The following is a 23526-nucleotide window of genomic DNA, read 5'->3' as shown; positions in this document are numbered from 1 at the left end:
TTTTCAACCAGGTCTCAGATCATTTCGTATTATTCTGTACGTAAATCAGAGACACTCCATTTAGGATGATATGTTACGTTTCGTACGGTATGTATTAATTTGTGGTTTCATGTTATGAATTTGCAATTTGGTTCAGGAGAAGGGTTGGCTAACATGCTAAGTAGTTGAAAAGTTGCTCAAGTTGTCCCCTGATGAAATTCGAACTCGTAACCTTTGGTTTGCTAGACGTTTTGCGTTATACGACCAACCACCCTGCTTTCGTTTTTTTCGCCTTAAGTAACCATCCCAAAACGTAACATATCATACGAATTTCAGTGTCCCGGATTTACATATACTATATTACGTCTAGTCTATGAGACCGGGCTGGTATTTTTGGTGTGGAGATTTTGTATAGAATGTGGTCTTCTAGAACAGGGTTTCCCAAACTCGGTCCCCGGGACCCCAAAGGGTACACATTTTAATTTTTTTGCTAGCTGTGCCACTAGAGATCCTGGTTCGAGTCCAGGCTCTGTCGCAGCCGGCCGCGACCGGGTGACCCATGGGTCGGGCGCGCAATTGGTCCAGCGTCGTCCAAGGTAGGGGAGGGTTTGGCCGGCAGGGATGTGGGTTCGTTTCCCACAGGGGGGCCAGTATGAAAAAAACAAAACATGTATGCATTCACTAACTAACTGTAAGTCGCTCTGGATAGGAGCGTCTGCTAAATGACCTAAATGTACACAGCTGATTCAAATGATCAAAGCTTAGTGATTTAGTTTATTATTTCAATCAGCTGTGTAGTGCTAGGGCGAAAACCAAAACGTGCACCCCTTGGGGTCCCGAGCACCGAGTTTGGGAAACCCTGTTCTGGATTTATTTGCCACTAGGAGGTGACAGACCTAATTTTATAAACAGCTTCTATGTCCTCCTCCTGTCAATTGTCATTGCATGATCTATGCATATTATCAAACTGATGGATCCCAATGACAATGGACTCAATTATCAATCCAATTTTCCTATCAAAACATATCAATGAAAATAGATATAATAAAAAGTGAAAATAGCTTAGTCTGTAGGGGAGTGGATGGTAGTCGCCACAATGGAGTGTCTAAGAACACGAGGGATTGAGGGTATTGCCTTTGGACCTTTTTATTTATTACTGAAAAAAATAAAGGCAACATGCAACAATTTGAAAGATTTTACTGAGTTACAGTTCATATAAGGACATCCAGTCAATTGAAAAATGTATTAGGCCCTAATCGATGGATTTCACATGACTGGGAATACAGATATGAATCTGTTGCTCACAGATACGTTGACAAAAAAAAGGTTTTGGCGTGGATCAGAAAACCAGTCCATATCTCGAGCTACAGGAGGCCAGGAACTGGAACACGCTGTCGTACACGTCGATCCAGAGCATCCCAAACACGCTCAATGGGTGACATATCTGGTGAGTATGCAGGCCGTGGAAGAACGGGGACATTTTCAGCTTCCAGGAAGTGTGTACAGATCCTTGCGACATGGAGACGTGCATTATCATGCTGAAACATGTGGTGATAGCGGTTGGATAAACGGCACGACGATGGGCCTCAGGATCTCGTCACGGTATCTCTGTGTGTTCAAATTGTCATTGATAAAATGAAATTGTGTTTGTTGTCTGTAGCTTACGCCTGCCCATACCATAACCCCACTGCCACCATGGAGCTGTCTGACAATGTTGACATCAGCAAAATCGCTCGCCCACACGAGCGGTTGTGAGGCTGGTTGAACGTACTGCCAAATTCTCTAAAATGACGTTGGAGGCTTATGGTAGAGAAATGAACAATACGTTCTCTAGCAACAGCTCTGGTGGACATTCCTGCAGTCAGCATGTCAATTGCACGCTCCCTCAACTTGAGACACCTGTGGCGTTGTGACAAAACTGCACATTTTAGTGGCCTTTTGTTCCCAGCACAAGGTGCATCTGTGTAATGATCATGCTGCTTAATCAGCTTCTTGATATGCCACACCTGTCAGGTGGATGGATTATCTTGGCGAAGGAGAAATGCTCACTAACAGGGATGTAAACAAATTTTGTGCACAACATTTGAGACAAATAAGCTTATTGTGAGTATGGAACATTTCTAGAATCTTATTTCAGCTCATAAAACATGGGACCAACACTTTTACATGTGTTTATATTTTTGCTCAATATAGAGCAAGTTTGTTGATCTTTTGTAGGCTTTAAATGTCAGCTGACGGGTGATGAAAGATGGTTATGTCTAGGTACAAACAGAAACACGATGTTAATATAACAGGGGTACATGGTAAATAAAGGGTAAACAAACTGAAATACTCAGTGTTGCACAATAAGAGAAGTGCACTTGTATGCACAACGATCAAAATCTACATAACAATACGAACAAAATACCTTGGCACCACACTTATGCAATACAGTCTATAATGCAATTCTCTAGTGGACCATGCTGGTTTTGGTTGAAAAAAACAAAACGTATCCGTTGGGGTTTTATGGCGGTGTGCATACTAGTATTTGGTGCATTACCGCCACCTACTGGACTGGAGTGTGATGAGACTATGGAGGTGTTCTAGATTCTGTACTGTAGTCTACATGAATGGAGGAAGGAAATTATTGCTGAGTGAATTACGGTTTGTTCTGGACGGGTTTTGAGTGAATTGGGGAGGGTGGAGCTTATTCCCAGGGATCATTATTCTAGCCTTTGATGTTCATAGCTTTGACAGTGAAGGAGGACGTGACCTGTAGTTTCTGCTGCTGGACAGCTAGGACATTAACCTGTCGTGTTTTCCTATCTCACGGAGAGAGTGGTTGAGGCCATTGTGTCCTATTCGCAGACGGCTGATTATGGTTTCTGATCGTCTTGAAAGTCCTTTGTGGTTATTGCTGATTGAAACCAGCGGGTGGATGGAGTATACACGTCTTCCTTTTACCCCTTTCTGTCCTTTTGCCATTTGTCGGTGATTTTGATTTCCGAGGAGTAACTTAATTTCAGATTTTTGACGTTGGAACTATGATGTCATGTAGGGGTCCTTTTGGCCGCTTCATCTGCCACCTGGTTCTCAGGCACCCCCACGTGAGCCGGGACCCAAAGAAAGTTGACCGTTATGGCTTGGTGTTGAATCCTGAGAAGTGCCTGTAAGATGTTGAATACTAGGTCTGGCCTAATACTAGGTCTGGCCTAATACTAGGTCTGGCCTGATACTAGGTCTGGCCTAATACTAGGTCTGGCCTGATACTAGGTCTGGCCTGATACTAGGTCTGGCCTGATACTAGGTCTGGCCTGATACTAGGTCTGGCCTGATACTAGGTCTGGCCTGATACTAGGTCTGGCCTGATACTAGGTCTGGCCTAATACTAGGTCCTGATGAGTGGGTCTGGTGGTCTGTTCTCTTCTATCCAAGGTGAAGATACAGACCATGACTTCACAGGTGATTTGTTTTGTCTTTTTTTTTTTTCTGGATGAACTGTATGTTTTCAAGTTTTTTTTTATGTCACATGCACAAGTACAGTGAGATGTGTTCCTGGGACAGCGAAGGCTGCTGAGACGTGTCCTGTCACTGGGTCCTTGGAGCCGTCTGTGTAAATATGTGTTTGCGACGTGGTATTGTGACTTTACATACCCTGCTGTCAGCAGTCCTTTATCCTCTCCTTCCTGAATCATCTCCAGTAGATCAAATCTACTATTGGGGGTGTCGAGCTAGGGCTGCACCAATGGTAAGGGTACAGTTGGTTCCACAAAGGTCGACTTCACCCCTTGGTCCTGGACCCATTAAAAAAAATATTTAAATGCACCACAGCTTAGTCTTAGGGTGGCAGCTTGGATAACGTCCAACTTTTGTAATATAATAATATAATAATAATAATATACCATTTAGCAGACGCTTTTATCCAAAGCGACTTACAGTCATGTGTGCATACATTTTTACGTATGGGTGGTCCCGGGGATCGAACCCACTACCCTGGCGTTACAAGCGCCGTGCTCTACCAGCTGAGCTACAGAGGACCACATACAATATCCCTGGGGCCGCTGAGCCATAGACCATACATCCATAGGCCATACATCCATAGGCCATACATCCATAGACCATACATCCATAGGCCATACATCCATAGACCATACATCCATAGGCCATACATCCATAGACCATACATCCATAGGCCATACATCCATAGACCATACATCCATAGGCCATACATCCATAGACCATACATCCATAGACCATACATCCATAGGCCATACATCCATACATCCATAGGCCATACATCCATAGGCCATACATCCATAGACCATACATCCATAGGCCATACATCCATACATCCATAGGCCATACATCCATAGGCCATACATCCATAGACCATACATCCATAGGCCATAGGCCATACATCCATAGGCCATACATCCATAGGCCATACATCCATAGGCCATACATCCATAGGCCATACATCCATAGGCCATACATCCATAGGCCATACATCCATAGACCATACATCCATAGGCCATACATCCATAGGCCATAGGCCATACATCCATAGGCCATAGGCCATACATCCATAGGCCATACATCCATAGGCCATACATCCATAGGCCATACATCTAGGCCATACATCCATAGGCCATACATCCATAGACCATACATCCATAGGCCATGCATCCATAGACCATGCATCCATAGACCATACAGCCATAGACCATACATCCATAGGCCATACATCCATAGGCCATACATCCATAGGCCATACATCCATAGGCCATACATCCATAGGCCATACATCCATAGACCATACATCCATAGACCATACATCCATAGGCCATACATCCATAGGCCATAGGCCATACATCCATAGGCCATACATCCATAGGCCATACATCCATAGGCCATACATCCATAGACCATACATCCATAGGCCATGCATCCATAGACCATGCATCCATAGACCATGCATCCATAGACCATACAGCCATAGACCATACAGCCATAGACCATACATCCATAGGCCATACATCCATAGACCATACATCCATAGGCCATACATCCATAGGCCATACATCCATAGGCCATGCATCCATAGGCCATACATCCATAGACCATACATCCATAGACCATAGACCATACATCCATAGGCCATACATCCATAGACCATACATCCATAGGCCATACATCCATAGACCATACATCCATAGGCCATGCATCCATAGACCATAGGCCATACATCCATAGGCCATACATCCATAGACCATACATCCATAGGCCATGCATCCATAGACCATAGGCCATACATCCATAGACCATACAGCCATAGGCCATGCATCCATAGGCCATACATCCATAGGCCATACATCCATAGACCATACATCCATAGGCCATGCATCCATAGGCCATACATCCATAGACCATACATCCATAGGCCATGCATCCATAGGCCATACATCCATAGACCATACATCCATAGGCCATGCATCCATAGGCCATGCATCCATAGACCATACATCCATAGACCATACATCCATAGACCATACATCCATAGGCCATGCATCCATAGACCATACATCCATAGGCCATACATCCATAGGCCATACAGCCATAGACCATACATCCATAGGCCATGCATCCATAGACCATACATCCATAGGCCATGCATCCATAGACCATACATCCATAGGCCATACATCCATAGACCATACATCCATAGACCATACATCCATAGGCCATACATCCATAGGCCATACATCCATAGACCATACATCCATAGACCATACATCCATAGACCATACATCCATACATCCATAGACCATGCAGCCATAGACCATACATCCATAGACCATACATCCATAGACCATACATCCATAGACCATACATCCATAGGCCATACATCCATAGACCATACATCCATAGACCATACATCCATACATCCATAGACCATACATCCATAGACCATACATCCATAGGCCATACATCCATAGACCATACATCCATAGTCAAATTTGGATCTGATGAGAGCGAAATAGACATAATGCGGATAACCCCCCATGAGTACCTGGTTAGACATCTTATTACCCCCCATGAGTACCCGGTTAGACATCTCATTGCCCCCCATGAGTACCCGGTTAGACATCTCATTGCCCCCCATGAGTACCCGGTTAGACATCTCATTGCCCCCCATGAGTACCCGGTTAGACATCTCATTGCCCCCCATGAGTACCCGGTTAGACATCTCATTACCCCCCATGAGTACCCGGTTAGACATCTCATTGCCCCCCATGAGTACCTGGTTAGACATCTCATTACCCCCCATGAGTACCTGGTTAGACATCTCATTACCCCCATGAATACCTGGTTAGACATCTCATTGCCCCCCATGAGTACCTGGTTAGACATCTCATTACCCCCCATGAATACCTGGTTAGACATCTCATTGCCCCCCATGAGTACCTGGTTAGACATCTCATTACCCCCCATGAGTACCTGGTTAGACATCTCATTACCCCCCATGAGTACCTGGTTAGACATCTCATTACCCCCCCATGAGTACCTGGTTAGACATCTCATTACCCCCCCATGAGTACCTGGTTAGACATCTCATTACCCCCCCATGAGTACCTGGTTAGACATCTCATTACCCCCCATGAGTACCTGGTTAGACATCTCATTACCCCCCATGAGTACCTGGTTAGACATCTCATTACCCCCCCATGAGTACCTGGTTAGACATCTCATTGCCCCCCATGAGTACCCGGTTAGACATCTCATTGCCCCCCATGAGTACCCGGTTAGACATCTCATTGCCCCCATGAGTACCCGGTTAGACATCTCATTGCCCCCCATGAGTACCTGGTTAGACATCTCATCACCCCCCATGAGTACCTGGTTAGACATCTCATTACCCCCCATGAATACCTGGTTAGACATCTCATTGCCCCCCATGAGTACCTGGTTAGACATCTCATTACCCCCCATGAATACCTGGTTAGACATCTCATTGCCCCCCATGAGTACCTGGTTAGACATCTCATTACCCCCCCATGAGTACCTGGTTAGACATCTCATTACCCCCCACGAGTACCTGGTTAGACATCTCATTACCCCCCATGAGTACCTGGTTAGACATCTCATTACCCCCCATGAGTACCTGGTTAGACATCTCATTACCCCCCATGAGTACCTGGTTAGACATCTCATTACCCCCCATGAGTACCTGGTTAGACATCTCATTACCCCCCCATGAGTACCTGGTTAGACATCTCATTACCCCCCACGAGTACCTGGTTAGACATCTCATTACCCCCCCATGAGTACCTGGTTAGACATCTCATTGCCCCCCATGAGTACCTGGTTAGACATCTCATTGCCCCCCCATGAGTACCTGGTTAGACATCTCATTGCCCCCCATGAGTACCTGGTTAGACATATCAAATCAAATCAAATTGTATTGGTCACATGCGCCGAATACAACAGGTGCAGACATTACAGTGAAATGCTTACTTACAGCCCTTAACCAACAGTGCATTTATTTTAAACAAAAAAAGTAAAAATAAAACAACAAAAAAAAGTGTTGAGAAAAAAAAGAGCAGAAGTAAAATAAAGTGACAGTAGGGAGGCTATATATACAGGGGGGTACCGGTGCAGAGTCAATGTGCGGGGGCACCGGCTAGTTGAGGTAATATGTACATGTGGGTAGAGTTAAAGTGACTATGCATAAATACTTAACAGAGTAGCAGCAGCGTAAAAAGGATGGGGTGGGGGGGCAGTGCAAATAGTCCGGGTAGCCATGATTAGCTGTTCAGGAGTCTTATGGCTTGGGGGTAGAAGCTGTTGAGAAGTCATGAGTACCTGGTTAGACATCTCATTACCCCCCATGAGTACCTGGTTAGACATCTCATTGCCCCCCATGAGTACCTGGTTAGACATCTCATTGCCCCCCATGAGTACCTGGTTAGACATCTCATTGCCCCCCATGAGTACCTGGTTAGACATCTCATTGCCCCCCATGAGTACCCGGTTAGACATCTCATTGCCCCCTCATGTGCACCCGGTTAGTGGCCGCTCTAACAATGAAAATACATGTCTTCAAACATGGAAGGCAGTCGGGAGGAGGCAAGATCAGGTGGGAGCATTCTAGCCAATGAAAGGGCAGATAGGCGCGTGAACAACAGGCACAACTCCGATATAAAGTGTTCTTTCTCAAAGTTGCCGGGATGTCACGTGACCTGCTTATATCAGTACACTCCTAACAACCTAATTATTATGAATCTTCTATTCGATCAAATAAGCCAAATGTAGCAAATAAGCCATACATTGTTTTGTTAACCAAATTCTACACTTATTGACCTCCATACAAAAACTCCTCGCTTGGTTAGCTAAAACAACGCCACCTGCTGGAGAAGACAGGTTTTTGGGCCCATGCTTATCCGTCTAGCTTCGCCTCTACCTCTCTGGGAAAGTTACATCTGTGAAAATCACGAGAAGTGGACTTGTTTAGATTTTTAAAAATGTATCTGTTGATCAGAAGCAACTTGTGTTGGATCTCACGCAAACTGATGGATATAATGTTTCGTACTTTGATTTACGAAGCAGAGCACCTGTCAAACGAGCCATTTCTGCAGCAGCGGAAGAATTCAACATTGCTCTACTGAAGAAGATTCATGGAGCGGTCGATGCGTGTAGAATGAATCGCATGGTAAATTACAGGAAGTAGAAGAGTTCTCGTCTTTTCCTGTGTTTTGAGATGTTTCTATCTCTATCCGAGTGCAGCTGGGATTTGTGAACTACCCTTCCAGCGCGTTTTTCCCCAGACCTTTGCAACGTTACGTCGGCTACCCGCTGTAAAATGTGTGGACATGTATGAAGTGTGTGCTGACGGGAGTCATATAGTCATATAGTAAAGTTGACATTTGTTTCTGCAGCTGAATGATTTCTGGATTTAAATATTTATCATCCGAGGAGCTACATAGAGTTCTGTCTGCTGCGGTCCCACCCTCGCAGGCCCCTGAGCATGAACGGGGAGTTGTAGAGTTTTTGAATGACTTAAGGAGTGGGATGTTTTATTACGTTTTTTTGGTAATACATGTGGATTAATGTTTTTTCCCCCTTCTCCGTAATGGAATGGACCTTTTTTTTTTTTTCCCACCTCCGTCCAGTCGGTGGCGGCAATACAACAGTATTTGTGGTATGCCGTACAATTTCAGAGAAGATGAAGAATCTCAAAGTTTTGGCACTTTTATTTTGAAATCCCATAACACTTCCGGGACTGGAAAAGCGAAATTCGACTTGTAGTTGAATAGTCTCAGATAAAGGTTTACCGTGAGTTTTGACAACACTTTTCCTTATTAGTTTTAGACTAGACGTGACAATGTCTCAAGATTGGATTGGTTATAGCTATGCTGCATTGGTCTCGGCAGGAGGACTCATGGGCTATGTAAAAGCAGGTATGGACCATTGCACACTTCCAAATGTTTGTTGACTTTACCAAGTAGTTATTTTAAAGTCAGCTGTCAAGAAATATTGATAGAATTGTGCATGGAAGTAGTTATTCTTCAACATGCTGTGTGATTTGTTCCCAAACCAGGAAGTGTAACTTCACTGGTTGCAGGACTTTTCTTTGGGTTTCTAGCCGGAGTTGGTGCCTACCTGATGTCTCAGAATCCTAAGGATGTCTGGCTTTCTCTAGGTGAGTGGGCCAAAACTTTCGCTTGTTATCAATAACACAACCACGACATGTCCTACACGTAGGCTAGTTGATGTTGGTGAGTGCTCAAACATCTACACTGCGCTAACATTTCTTCTCAATGTGTAAATAGGTACCTCAGGAACACTGGCCATTGTCATGGGAATGAGGTTTCTAAACTCCTGGAAGTTCATGCCAGCTGGTCTGGTGGCAATAGCAAGGTACTGTGGATGGGGCATCATGTCTCATTAAGGCTTCTGTTAGTAAACCATGGAATAGCTTAACCTCTTTTAGGATCTGAGAGTGAAATACTTACACACTCGTCTCTAACATGTAGGCTCAGCTTTACCAAACAGTCCCATTACAAGTCAGAATGTTGAACAAACTTAATTTCAACTTACTTTACCTGTTGTCCGCCGATTTTATCCCTATGTCGGAGGTAATCTGATACAAAATATCCACAGGGAAGTGTTAAACTGTTTTTTAAAATTTTCAATACTGATGCAATTCGCATGTGACAAACACTTGCACAATATGGCCGAGACTAACCAAACCACAGACCGAAAGGGAAACAATTCCTGCTGTTTGCGAGGAAACGTGCATCGGTGGACTACTTTGGTTACATTCGGCTATTGTTTACATATTGTGCATCGCATGCAATGTGTCAAGAGATTGAAAATACAAGCAACAGAACCTACTGGTGAGCTCAAAACATCACTTTCCTGTGGATACCCTATCTCCACCTCCTATCATCAAAAGGACCAACAGCATGTACAACCGGTAAAGTAAATGTAAATATATTTGTATTCAACATTCTGGTTGTAGCGACTATTGTGTCTTTTTTTTAGGGCGACTTCGGTCAGACTGAAAATCCATGGAGTAACCATGGTAACAGTCTGATGTTTAGGCAAGATGATCGTTTTTATTTTTATTTTTTATTATTGAATTAGGTCTGTTAATGCTAGGTTGGAACAAAAGCTTGCAACCACACTGGCCCTCTGTGGATAAAATAGATTGGCCACCCCCTGGTGGAATGGGACGCTATGACAGGTAGTGGGAATGGTGATAGCCCCGCCCCCACCATGGCAGACAGGTATGAGGGAATTATAATAGCCCCACCCCCTACCATGGCAGACAGGTATGAGGGAATTATAATAGCCCCGCCCCCACCATGGCAGACAGGTACATTTACATTTACGTCATTTAGCAGACGCTCTTATCCAGAGCGACTTACAAATAGATAGAGGGACTGGTGATAGCCCCGCCCCCTACCATGGCAGACAGGTGGAGGGACTGGTGATAGCCCCGCCCCCACCATGGCAGACAGGTAGAGGGACTGGTAATAGCCCCACTGGTAATAGCCCCACTGGTAATAGCCCCACTGGTAATAGCCCCACTGGTAATAGCCCCACTGGTAATAGCTTCCCCGTGTCAAACATTAAATGTTTGTAAATGAGCTGACTGTGCCTACGTAAACATGAAATAACAGTGCTATTTTCCAACAAATCCCATAACAAAATGTTCCTATTTTTTTTCTAGTATACTGATGCTGGGGAAGACTGCAATGGGAATGTTCAAGAGACCAAATTATTCATAAATGTGAAGAATATAGGAATTCCACCGTTTTATATTCAGTGTTTGTGGTTTATATATATACAGTTATTTGATATCCAAATGTATATTATTATCATTGCAAAGAAACATGTACAATTGAAACCTTTCAAGACAAGCATATAATGTATGAAAATATCAAATCAAAATATCGATATTCAGCGAGGTTTGTTTAATTTGAAGCTTACATGTGTGGCCGGGGAATGCTTTACTGTCTTTCTGTGAAAATGTACAGCGTTTTAAATAATGTATCATTTTAAAACATTTAACACGTACATGACTATAAATCTAAATCAGAGTGAAGATGCAAAACCAGTTTTACTCCTCATGACAGCTAGGAAAACACTAATAAGGACTTAACCACGCTAGATGTTCAAGAAATGTTCAGACCAAGCTATTTTGTACTTTTTCCTGAATAAAAAAATATATTTGATATACAGACAAATGTTATCTTCCACAAATAAAGTATGGATATCTTGAACTTATTGGCTGCTTTAGTAGTAAAATAATATTTTTTTGAAAAAGAATAATCATGTAATTGAAGGTAATTCTGGAGAATTGTACAGTACACTGGCTGGAACGATGCTAGCGACATGACAACGGTTCACACATCGCAGAATAGTGGGTCTCTCCTGAGATGTGTGCAAACCTGGTGGCCAACTACAAGAAATGTCTAAACTCTGATTGCCAACAAGGGTTTTGCCACCAAGTACTAAATCATGTTTTGCAGAGGGGGTCAAATACTTATTTCCCTCATTAAAATGCAAATCAATTTATAACATTTTTGACATGTGTTTTTCAGGATTTTTTAGTTTTTATTCTGTCTCTCACTGTTCAAATAAACCTACCATTAAAATTATAGACTGATCATGTCTTTGTCAGTGGGCAAATGTACAAAATCAGCAGGGGATCAAATACTTTTTTCCCTCACTGTAAATGACTAAAATGTAATGTAAATGTAGTGTGAAAGACAGAGTTGGCGTCCCAAATGACACCCTATTCCCTATATAGTGCACTACTTTTGACCAGAGCCACTATAGGGAATATGTTACCATGTAGGACACAACCAGAGACTCAGGCTACAGACTGCTGTTTACGTCCACAGCAAGAACACGGTCCCTCTTCTCTCTTGGGTTTCAATAGTGAAAACACAGTTCCGACTGTTCTAATACCCTCCAGGGTTGGAGCCAATTCCAGTCAGTTCAGGAAGTACACTGAAATTCCAATTATCTCCAATGCTTTTCAAATATGAACATGTAGAATTGGAATTTGGTTTACTTTCTGAATTGAAATAGAATTGACTCCAGTCTTGATACCCACACTAGCATCCTACCACTCAGTCTTTATACCCACACTAGCATCCTACCACTCAGTCTTTATACCCACACTAGCATCCTACCACTCAGTCTTTATACCCACACTAGCATCCTACCACTGTCTTTATACCCACACTAGCATCCTACCACTCAGTCTTTATACCCACACTAGCATCCTACCACTCAGTCTTTATACCCACACTAGCATCCTACCACTCAGTCTTTATACCCACACTAGCATCCTACCAATCAGTCTTTATACCCACACTAGCATCCTACCAATCAGTCTTTATACCCACACTAGCATCCTACCACTCAGTCTTTATACCCACACTAGCATCCTACCACTCAGTCTTTATACCCACACTAGCATCCTACCAATCAGTCTTTATACTGTGACGTCACGAGAGGCTACACAGCTTTCAGCGGGATTGCTCAAGTAGTGCAAGGAGACAAGGTTCAAACAAAACAAGGATTTTATTATAGGTCTTGGGAAATTAACGAAAATATAACAAAATTCTGTTCTCTTGTGGCTCTTTAAGGGTTAACAGTTCAGGGATGTCTCTTCCACATCCAAAATCATAATTCTCACTCGCTCAGATAACTTTTCCCCAGCCTTACTGTAGTCCACGTTGCAGCTAGTGGCCAACCCAGCAAAAGTCCTTCCAAATGTCTCTCACGTATTTCCACAGGTGCATATATCCAAAGGTGAGTATTTCCCAAAGGTAAGTATCTCCAAATCCTTATATTCCTCATGGAAGTGGACGTGCAGCACTCTTGTCCTCCAGAGAGCCCAGGTTGGAGACTGTGTTTCTTCACCCCCACACACTCCCTCAGTGTGTCTCTTCCCTTCCCCAAACCTTCAGCTCATCAGCTCCTGATTTGTTTCAGCTGCGTGGGAAGATTGGCCATAGAGGGGTGGAGTTCCCGACCATACCAGCAGATGGAGCCATAGCTGTCTGGGTTTGCAGCCACCTCAGGGGGATGTAACGTCCCTCCAGGACACAGCCTCTCGTGACATCACACATCCCCCTCCTCGGGACCGACGTCCTCGTCGGGGTAAAGGCAGCGAAGAAGGCATCACGCCGGGAGAGGGCGTCCGCATTGCCGTGGTGCTTGCCAGCCCTGTGGACAACCGAAAAGTTAAACGGTTGCAAGCTCAAAAACCATCTGGTTACTCTACTGTTTGATTCCTTGTTCTTGGCCATCCACTGCAGAGGGGCGTGATCAGATACCACCATGAAACGTCGGCCCAGGAGATAGAACCGAAGGGACTCCAGGGCCCAGACTACAGCCAGACATTCTTTCTCCACCGTTGAATAGTTCTTCTCTCTTGGAAGTAACTTTCTGCTTAGGTAGAGAATGGGATGTTCTTCACCGTCATGTGCCTGGGTGAGGACAGCACCCAGACCCACCTCCGAAGCATCCGCTTGGACAATGAATTCCTTCTTGAAGTCTGGTGCCACCAGGATCGGACTGGAGCAGAGTGCTCGCTTCCAGGTTGAGGAAAGCCGCCTCCGCCGCAGGGTTCCACTTCACCATTCGTGAGTGGCGTTTGGTCGTCAGCTCCGTCAACGGTGCAGCTATGGTAGCAAAATCTGCAATAAAGCGTCTATAGTAGCCAGCGAGGCCCAAAAATGACCTTACTTGCTTCTTGGTGATGGGCTGCGGCCAGTCCTGTATGGCCCGCAGTTTGGCTTCCTGTGGTTTGACCAACCCCCGCCCAATGGTGTACCCCAGGTAGTTTGTCTCACTGAAGGCCAGCTTGCACTTCTTCGGGTTTGCCGTGAGCCCTGCTTCCCTGAGCGAATCCAGCACCGCTTGTACCCGGGGTATGTGGCTGGCCCAATCCGGACTTTGTATAACAACATCATCCAAATAAGCCGCTGCGTGCCTCTTGTGGGGCGCAAGGACTCGATCCATCAGGCGTTGGAACGTGGCAGGTGCCCCGTGGAGACCAAACGGAAGTCGGGTATACTGGTAGAGCCCCTCCCGGGGTGGCAAAGGCTGTCTTCTCCTTGGACGCCGGGGTCAGGGGCACCTGCCAGTAGCCTTTTGTGAGATCAAGAGTGGTTAGGAAACGAGCATGCCCCAAGGAGTCTATTAAATCATCGACACGAGGCATTGGGTATGCATCAAATTCAGACACTTCATTCAACTTTCGATAGTCATTACAAAATCGTACTGAACCGTCTGGCTTGGGAACTAGTACGATGGGACTTGCCCAGGCACTGTGGGACTCTTCGATTACTCCCAACTCCCGCATCTTCCTTACCTCCTTCTGTATAACCACTTTACGAGCCTCTGGCACGCGGTACGGGCGCTGGTTTACCGTTCGGCCAGGCATGGTGCGGATCTCATTTTGGACCACCTCTGTGTGACCGGGAAGGGAGGAGAAGACATCCTGGTTCTGCTCCACGAGTTCCAGGGCCATCTGTCGTTGATGTGGGGACAGATTTGGACCCAGCTGAACCTCTTCCCGCGCCGGTTCCTTGGTCTCTGTGGGGGTAGACAGCTGAACATCGCCTCTCTGGCGTGCCACTTCTTTAAAAGGTTAACATGATAAATCTGCTCAGTTTTTCTTTTATCTGGTTGCCTCACCTTGTAGTTTACTTCTCCCATGCGTTCAATGACCTCATATGGTCCTTGCCAGGTTGCCAGGAATTTACACTCAACGGTTGGCACCAGGACCAGCACTCTGTCCCCCGGCTTAAACTCCCTGGGTTGAGCAGATCTCTTGTAGGAGGCTTGCTGTTGCCGCTGACTGGCCTCCAGGTGTTCCCGCATCATGGGATAGATGGCCTTCATTCTCTCCCTCATAGCCCCGACATGGTCGATCAGTGTCCGCTGTTGGCATGGCTGCTCCTCCCAGGCCTCCTTGGCGATGTCGAGCAGTCCTCTGGGTCTGTAGGAAAGCAAGAGCTCAAAGGGTGAAAAACCAGTAGAAGACTGAGGTACCTCTCTCACCGCAAATAATATGTATGGTAACAGCTGATCCCAGTTGCGCCCATCTTCCCCTACCGCTTTCCGCAGCATGGATTTTAGTGTTTTGTTAAAACGTTCGACTAGGCCATCTGTCTGGGGGTGGTAGACCGAGGTTCTCAGCTGTTTGATTTTCAGTAAAGCACAGAGTTCTTTCATCACCCTGGACATGAATGGAGTCCCTTGGTCCGTCAATATCTCTTTTGGGATTCCCAGACTAGTTGAGAGACGGAACAGCTCCTTGGCGATTTGTCTGGATGTAGCCTTCCTCAGCGGAATGGCCTCCGGGTACCGGGATGCATAGTCCAGAATGACCAGAATGTATTGATGTCCCCTGGAACTTTTCGGTAAGGGCCCGACTATGTCTAATCCAATCCTCTCAAAAGGAGTTTCGATAATGGGCAAGGGAATGAGCGGGTTTCTATATGTGGGCTTTGGCGCAACCTGCTGACACTCAGGGCAACTACGGCAGTAGTTCTCTATCTCTTTGTGTACTCCTGGCCAAAAGAAACGTTGCATGATTCTTTCCTTAGTCTTCTCTACCCCCAAGTGGGCCCCTAACGGGTGTGTGTGTGCTAGGTTGAGTACTGTGGCCCGATAGGGCTGTGGCACGAGGAGCTGTTCATGCACTTCATCATTTTTCCTGACTATCTGATATACTAACCCCCGGTTTACTGCGAAATGGGGGTAAGTAGGGTTTGTCTTATCACCTAACACTACACCTTCTAATACCTGCACATTTCTTAAGGCATTTGCAAGAGTAGGATCTTGTAATTGAGCCGTACCATACTGGCCTGTGAGAGGGGGAAGCTCTTGGGTGCCTGGGACGTCTTCTTCACTGGAGAACGGAGCACTTTCCTGGGCTGCGTTCTCTTCTCCCGTATCCGGACCAATCTCTGTGTCGGTCTGGGCACCTGCCATCCCTATCAGAGCCCGGGCGGGAGTGAGTAACTCGGAGGATTGCACCGGAGCCTTCCCAGGATGAGTCTTGCCTCTCCGTTTCCGAGGTACTCGGGTTATCCTCTCCTGAGACTCTCTCCAGAGTGGGTAAAAGGCTGGGCAGTCTCGTCCAATTAGGACAGGGACGGGGAGGGAATCAACCACCCCCGCCGTCGTGTGTATGGTTCCCCGTGTGCTGGTCATTGTAAGTTCAGTAATGGGGTATTCTCTGGTGTCCCCATGGACACAGGAAACTGGGAGGACTTTCCCGGGGTCAGACACGTTGGGCCCACCAAATCCTTACGCACCAGGGTGGCCCGGCTACCAGAATCCAGTAAGGCCTCCACATCATGGTGATTCACAGTTACCGGGCAGGTGGGGGGTCGATCTGGGCCGCCATCTACGACTCCCAAGAGTGAGGCAAAACGGTGTGTGGGTGCTGAGCTGGAGGACTCCGCAGTGGGCATAGGTTCATCGGCTGGTTTCCCACACTGCCAGGAGATATGTCCCATCTCCCCACACCGGTAACACTGTCGAGTTTCCCCCTCCTGGTGTACTCTTCTTGGACCCGCCTGGTTTCTGGCTCCCCCTGGAGCCGGGATAAGTCCTGACGTGGCTGGGTTCGAGACCTTGGGGTCCTTTGGACGGGTTCTTCCCATTTGTGGTGGGGCCGCACTCCTGGGGTCTTTTCGGGAAGCATTCAGCATCTCCGCTGTGGCCTGGTACTTTTCCACAGCTTCCACGGTCAGATCCGCCGTGGTCAAGGCCTGTTGACTGATGAACCGTTTTGCCTCATAAGGCAGGGCGCGTAGGTAACGATCCACCACAACGGCCTCCACCACCGCCGCTGCTGTATTCCTCTGCGGATCCAGCCATTTCCTTGCGATTCGGACCAGTTCATGCATCTGCGCCCGAGGAGGTTGGTCTGGTTGGAAGGTCCAGCTGTGAAAGCGCTGGGCCATACCAAACTTTGTGAGTCCATATCTGCTGAGGATCTCAGACTTCAGGGCATCATAGTCAGTAACCTGGTCAGGGCCCAGGTCCCGGACAGCATTCAGCGATTCCCCGGTTAGAAAGGGGGGCTAACAGACCAACCCACTGTTGCTTGGGCCAGGCTTCCCTAGTGGCCGTGGCCTCAAATGCATGCAGGTATGCCTCAATGTCATCGGTAGCTCCCATCTTAGATATAAAGTCACTTGCCTTTATTGGGCGGGTATTTTGGACAACCCTCTGTCTCTGCAACTGCAATTCCTCTGCCTTCAGAAGGTTGGCTTTCTTTTGCTCCTCCAAGAGAGCCACGTTTGCTTGCATCTGGGCTTGCTGGCCAGCAACAAGGGCTTTCAATATGTCCTCCATTTCAGTCGGGCGGGGAGCCTACGGCCAACTTGGAAAACTGGGTGATCAAACCTTCGGTATCCTCCTCTGACATGCACTATTAACGCTTGAGCGTGCCCGTATTCTCCACCATCTGTGACGTCACGAGAGGCTACACAGCTTTCAGCGGGATTGCTCAAGTAGTGCAAGGAGACAAGGTTCAAACAAAACAAGGATTTTATTATAGGTCTTGGGAAATTAACGAAAATATAACAAAATTCTGTTCTCTTGTGGCTCTTTAAGGGTTAACAGTTCAGGGATGTCTCTTCCACATCCAAAATCATAATTCTCACTCGCTCAGATAACTTTTCCCCAGCCTTACTGTAGTCCACGTTGCAGCTAGTGGCCAACCCAGCAAAAGTCCTTCCAAATGTCTCTCACGTATTTCCACAGGTGCATATATCCAAAGGTGAGTATTTCCCAAAGGTAAGTATCTCCAAATCCTTATATTCCTCATGGAAGTGGACGTGCAGCACTCTTGTCCTCCAGAGAGCCCAGGTTGGAGACTGTGTTTCTTCACCCCCCACACACTCCCTCAGTGTGTCTCTTCCCTTCCCCAAACCTTCAGCTCATCAGCTCCTGATTTGTTTCAGCTGCGTGGGAAGATTGGCCATAGAGGGGTGGAGTTCCCGACCATACCAGCAGATGGAGCCATAGCTGTCTGGGTTTGCAGCCACCTCAGGGGGATGTAACGTCCCTCCAGGACACAGCCTCTCGTGACATCACAATACCCACACTAGCATCCTACCACTCAGTCTTTATACCCACACTAGCATCCTACCACTCAGTCTTTATACCCACACTAGCATCCTACCAATCAGTCTTTATACCCACACTAGCATCCTACCACTCAGTCTTTATACCCACACTAGCATCCTACCACTCAGTCTTTATACCCACACTAGCATCCTACCACTCAGTCTTTATACCCACACTAGCATCCTACCACTCAGTCTTTATACCCACACTAGCATCCTACCACTCAGTCTTTATACCCACACTAGCATCCTACCACTCAGTCTTGATACCCACACTAGCATCCTACCACAGTCTTTATACCCACACTAGCATCCTACCACTGTCTTTATACCCACACTAGCATCCTACCACTCAGTCTTTATACCCACACTAGCATCCTACCACTCAGTCTTTATACCCACACTAGCATCCTACCACTCAGTCTTTATACCCACACTAGCATCCTACCACTCAGTCTTTATACCCACACTAGCATCCTACCACTCAGTCTTTATACCCACACTAGCATCCTACCACTCAGTCTTTATACCCACACTAGCATCCTACCACTCAGTCTTGATACCCACACTAGCATCCTACCACAGTCTTTATACCCACACTAGCATCCTACCACTCAGTCTTTATACCCACACTAGCATCCTACCACTCAGTCTTTATACACACACTAGCATCCTACCACTCAGTCTTTATACACACACTAGCATCCTACCACTCAGTCTTTATACCCACACTAGCATCCTACCACTCAGTCTTTATACCCACACCAGCATCCTACCAATCAGACTTTATACCCACACTAGCATCCTACCACTCAGTCTTGATACCCACACTAGCATCCTACCACTCAGTCTTTATACCCACACTAGCATCCTACCACTCAGTCCTGATACCCACACTAGCATCCTACTACTTAGAATAAAGCCATGTATGTGTTAGTCATGCATTGTGGTTTGCTAGTGTGGATATTGGAACACATCCATAATGGGCTCAGCCATACGACTAATAAGAGTATGTACGTAGGTTGTATCCCAAATGGCACCCTATTCCCCACATAGTGCACTACAGTCGTGGTCAAAAGTTTTGAGAATGACACAAATATTAATTTTCACAAAGTCTCAGTTTTGATGATGTCAATTTGCATATACTCCAGAATGTTATGAAGAGTGATCAGATGAATTGCAAAGTCCCTCTTTGCCATGAAAATGAACTTAATCCCCAAAAAACATTTCCACTGCATTTCAGCCCTGCCACAAAAGGACCATCTGCCATCATGTCAGTGATTATCTCGTTAACACAGGTGAGAGTGTTGACGAGGACAAGGCTGGAGATCACTCTGTCATGCTGATTGAGTTAGAATAACAGACTGGAAGCTTTAAAAGGGTGGTGCTTGAAATCATTGTTCTTCCTCTGTTAACCATGGTTACCTGCAAGGAAACATGTGCCATCATCATTGCTTTGCACAAAAAGGGCTTCACAGGTAAGGATATTGCTGCTAGTAAGATTGCACCTAAATCAACCATTTATCGGATTATCAAGAACTTCAAGGAGAGAGGTTCAATTGTTGTGAAGAAGGCTTCAGGGCGCCCAAGAAAGTCCAGCAAGCACCAGGACCGTCTCCTAAAGTTGATTCAGCTGCGGGATCGGGGCACCACCAGTGCAGAGCTTGCTCAGGAATGGCAGCAGGCAGGTGTGAGTGCATCTGCACGCACAGTGAGGCGAAGACTTTTGGAGGATGGCCTGGTGTCAAGAAGGGCAGCAAAGAAGCCACTTCTCTCCAGGAAAAACATCAGGGACAGACTGATATTCTGCAAAAGGTACAGGGATTGGACTGCTGAGGACTGGGGTAAAGTCATTTTCTCTGATGAATCCCCTTTCCGATTGTTTGGGGCATCCGGAAAACACCTTGTCCAGAGAAGACAAGGTGAGCGCTACCATCAGTCCTGTGTCATGCCAACAGTAAAGCATCCTGAGACCATTCATGTGTGGGGTTGCTTCTCAGCCAAGGGAGTGGGCTCACTCACAATTTTGCCTAAGAACACAGCCATGAATAAAGAATGGTACCAACACATCCTCCGAGAGCAACTTCTCCCAACCATCCAAGAACAGTTTGGTGACGACCAATGCCTTTTCCAGCATGATGGAGCACCTTGCCATAAGGTAATAACTAAGTGGCTCGGGGAACAAAACATCGAAATGTTGGGTCCATGGCCAGGAAACTCCCCAGACCTTAATCCCATTGAGAACTTGTGGTCGATCTTCAAGAGGCGGGTGGACAAACAAAAACCCACAAACTCCAAGCATTGATTATGCAAGAATGGGCTGCCATCAGTCAGGATGTGGCCCAGAAGTTAATTGACAGCATGCCAGGGCGGATTGCAGAGGTCTTGAAAAAGATGGGTCAACACTGCAAATATTGACTCCTTGCATAAACTTAATGTAATTGTCAATAAAATCTCATAACACTGAAGCAGCGAACTTTGTGAAGAACCAATACTTGTGTCATTCTCAACTTTTGACCACGACTGTACATTTGACCAACACTTTACATGTTGCGTTTGATATTTTGTTCAGTGTAGTTTTCCTTTTCTTTATTTACTGTTTTATTGTTCTGAGAGTATAGTCCCTCATACTAACACCATATTGATCTCTCTGAGAGTATAGTCCCTGATACTAATACCATATTGATCTCTCTCTGAGAGTATGGTCCCTGATACTAATACCATATTGATCTCTCTGAGAGTATAGTCCCTGATACTAACACCATATTGATCTCTCTGAGAGTATAGTCCCTGATACTAATACCATATTGATCTCTCTCTCTGAGAGTATAGTCCCTGATACTAATACCATATTGATCTCTCTCTGAGAGTATAGTCCCTGATACTAACACCATATTGATCTCTCTGAGAGTATAGTCCCTGATACTAATACCATATTGATCTCTCTCTGAGAGTATGGTCCCTGATACTAATACCATATTGATCTCTCTGAGAGTATAGTCCCTGATACTAACACCATATTGATCTTTCTGAGAGTATAGTCCCTGATACTAACACCATATTGATCTCTCTGAGAGTATAGTCCCTGATACTAATACCATATTGATCTCTCTCTCTGAGAGTATAGTCCCTGATACTAATACCATATTGATCTCTCTCTGAGAGTATAGTCCCTGATACTAACACCATATTGATCTCTCTGAGAGTATAGTCCCTGATACTAACACCATATTGATCTCTCTGAGAGTATAGTCCCTGATACTAACACCATATTGATCTCTCTCTCTGAGAGTATGGTCCCTGATACTAATACCATATTGATCTCTCTGAGAGTATAGTCCCTGATACTAATACCATATTGATCTCTCTCTGAGAGTATAGTCCCTGATACTAACACCATATTGATCTCTCTGAGAGTATAGTCCCTGATACTAACACCATATTGATCTCTCTGAGAGTATAGTCCCTCATACTAATACCATATTGATCTCTCTCTCTGAGAGTATGGTCCCTGATACTAATACCATATTGATCTCTCTGAGAGTATAGTCCCTGATACTAATACCATATTGATCTCTCTCTGAGAGTATAGTCCCTGATACTAACACCATATTGATCTCTCTGAGAGTATAGTCCCTGATACTAACACCATATTGATCTCTCTGAGAGTATAGTCCCTGATACTAATACCATATTGATCTCTCTCTGAGAGTATAGTCCCTGATACTAACACCATATTGATCTCTCTGAGAGTATAGTCCCTGATACTAACACCATATTGATCTCTCTGAGAGTATAGTCCCTCATACTAATACCATATTGATCTCTCTCTCTGAGAGTATGGTCCCTGATACTAATACCATATTGATCTCTCTGAGAGTATAGTCCCTGATACTAATACCATATTGATCTCTCTCTGAGAGTATAGTCCCTGATACTAACACCATATTGATCTCTCTGAGAGTATAGTCCCTGATACTAATACCATATTGATCTCTCTCTGAGAGTATAGTCCCTGATACTAACACCATATTGATCTCTCTGAGAGTATAGTCCCTGATACTAATACCATATTGATCTCTCTCTCTGAGAGTATAGTCCCTGATACTAATACCACATCCTTTATGTGCACATGTGTTTTGTTCTAGTAGAAATACATCTATAATATGTTCTGTTCTATCTAAAATAGTATTTGTATTTCTATCTGATATTACATCTAGTGGCCTTTTTGGGGTCCTTTAGATGATCACAGGTGTCTCCCATTACCCCTGATTCACTGTGTGGCTTTATTAGTCCCACTATCTGATGAAGATCGACTGACCAAAAGCTCAGCCACAATTCAAGAAATTTGCATCTGACTGGAAGTGTGCGGAGACTATTTCCTGTTTCTCCAGTTTTGCCTCCAGCACCTTCACAAGTCAGCTCTGGGTGTGTGGCAGATTCTGTTCTATTATAAATACAAATATAATATTCTACATTAATGTGGATGTTACCATGATTATGGATAATCATTAATGAATCGTGAATAACGATGTGTAAAAGTTAGAGGGTCAAAGATCATACCCCCAAGACATGATAACCTCCCCTGTTATTTGTAATTGTGAGAGGTTAGGATGTCTTGGGGGTATGATCTTTGACCGTCGTCTAACTTTCTCACTCATCATTATTCACGATTCATTCAGGACTAGCCGTAATGATGGTCAAAGTGGCTGGTCAAAAAGCTAACTTCTGGCAATCACAGACACACTAGTGTTGTCTTCTTGCGTTAAATATGACGTAGTATGTCTCTCCCTTAAAAAGGGCGCTTGAAGATTTTGTGCAATTGCACAGTGGATGGCTGAATTTTTCTCCCTGGTTTTGCTTTTGCTTTACTTACGGTAAGGTGGACCCG

At 45.4% G+C, this 23526-nt stretch overlaps 1 protein-coding gene across 1 annotated transcript; it reads left to right on the top strand.

Moving 5' to 3' along the window:
• The first annotated feature begins 9201 nt into the window (after positions 1–9201).
• On the top strand, positions 9202–11751 carry LOC121534744 (transmembrane protein 14C). Its single transcript, XM_041841322.2, has 4 exons — positions 9202–9416; positions 9557–9658; positions 9789–9876; positions 11195–11751. Exons 1-4 carry the CDS (start codon positions 9341–9343, stop codon positions 11250–11252), a joined length of 324 nt encoding a protein of 107 aa, XP_041697256.1. The 5' UTR covers positions 9202–9340; the 3' UTR covers positions 11253–11751.
• The last annotated feature ends 11775 nt before the right edge of the window (positions 11752–23526 follow it).

Source organism: Coregonus clupeaformis, chromosome 21, assembly GCF_020615455.1.
Source record: "Coregonus clupeaformis isolate EN_2021a chromosome 21, ASM2061545v1, whole genome shotgun sequence".
In the NCBI taxonomy this organism is placed as follows: Eukaryota; Metazoa; Chordata; class Actinopteri; order Salmoniformes; family Salmonidae; genus Coregonus; species Coregonus clupeaformis.
The sequence above is the reverse complement of the archived record's forward strand: the minus strand, read 5'-3'. Positions and strand labels throughout refer to the sequence as shown.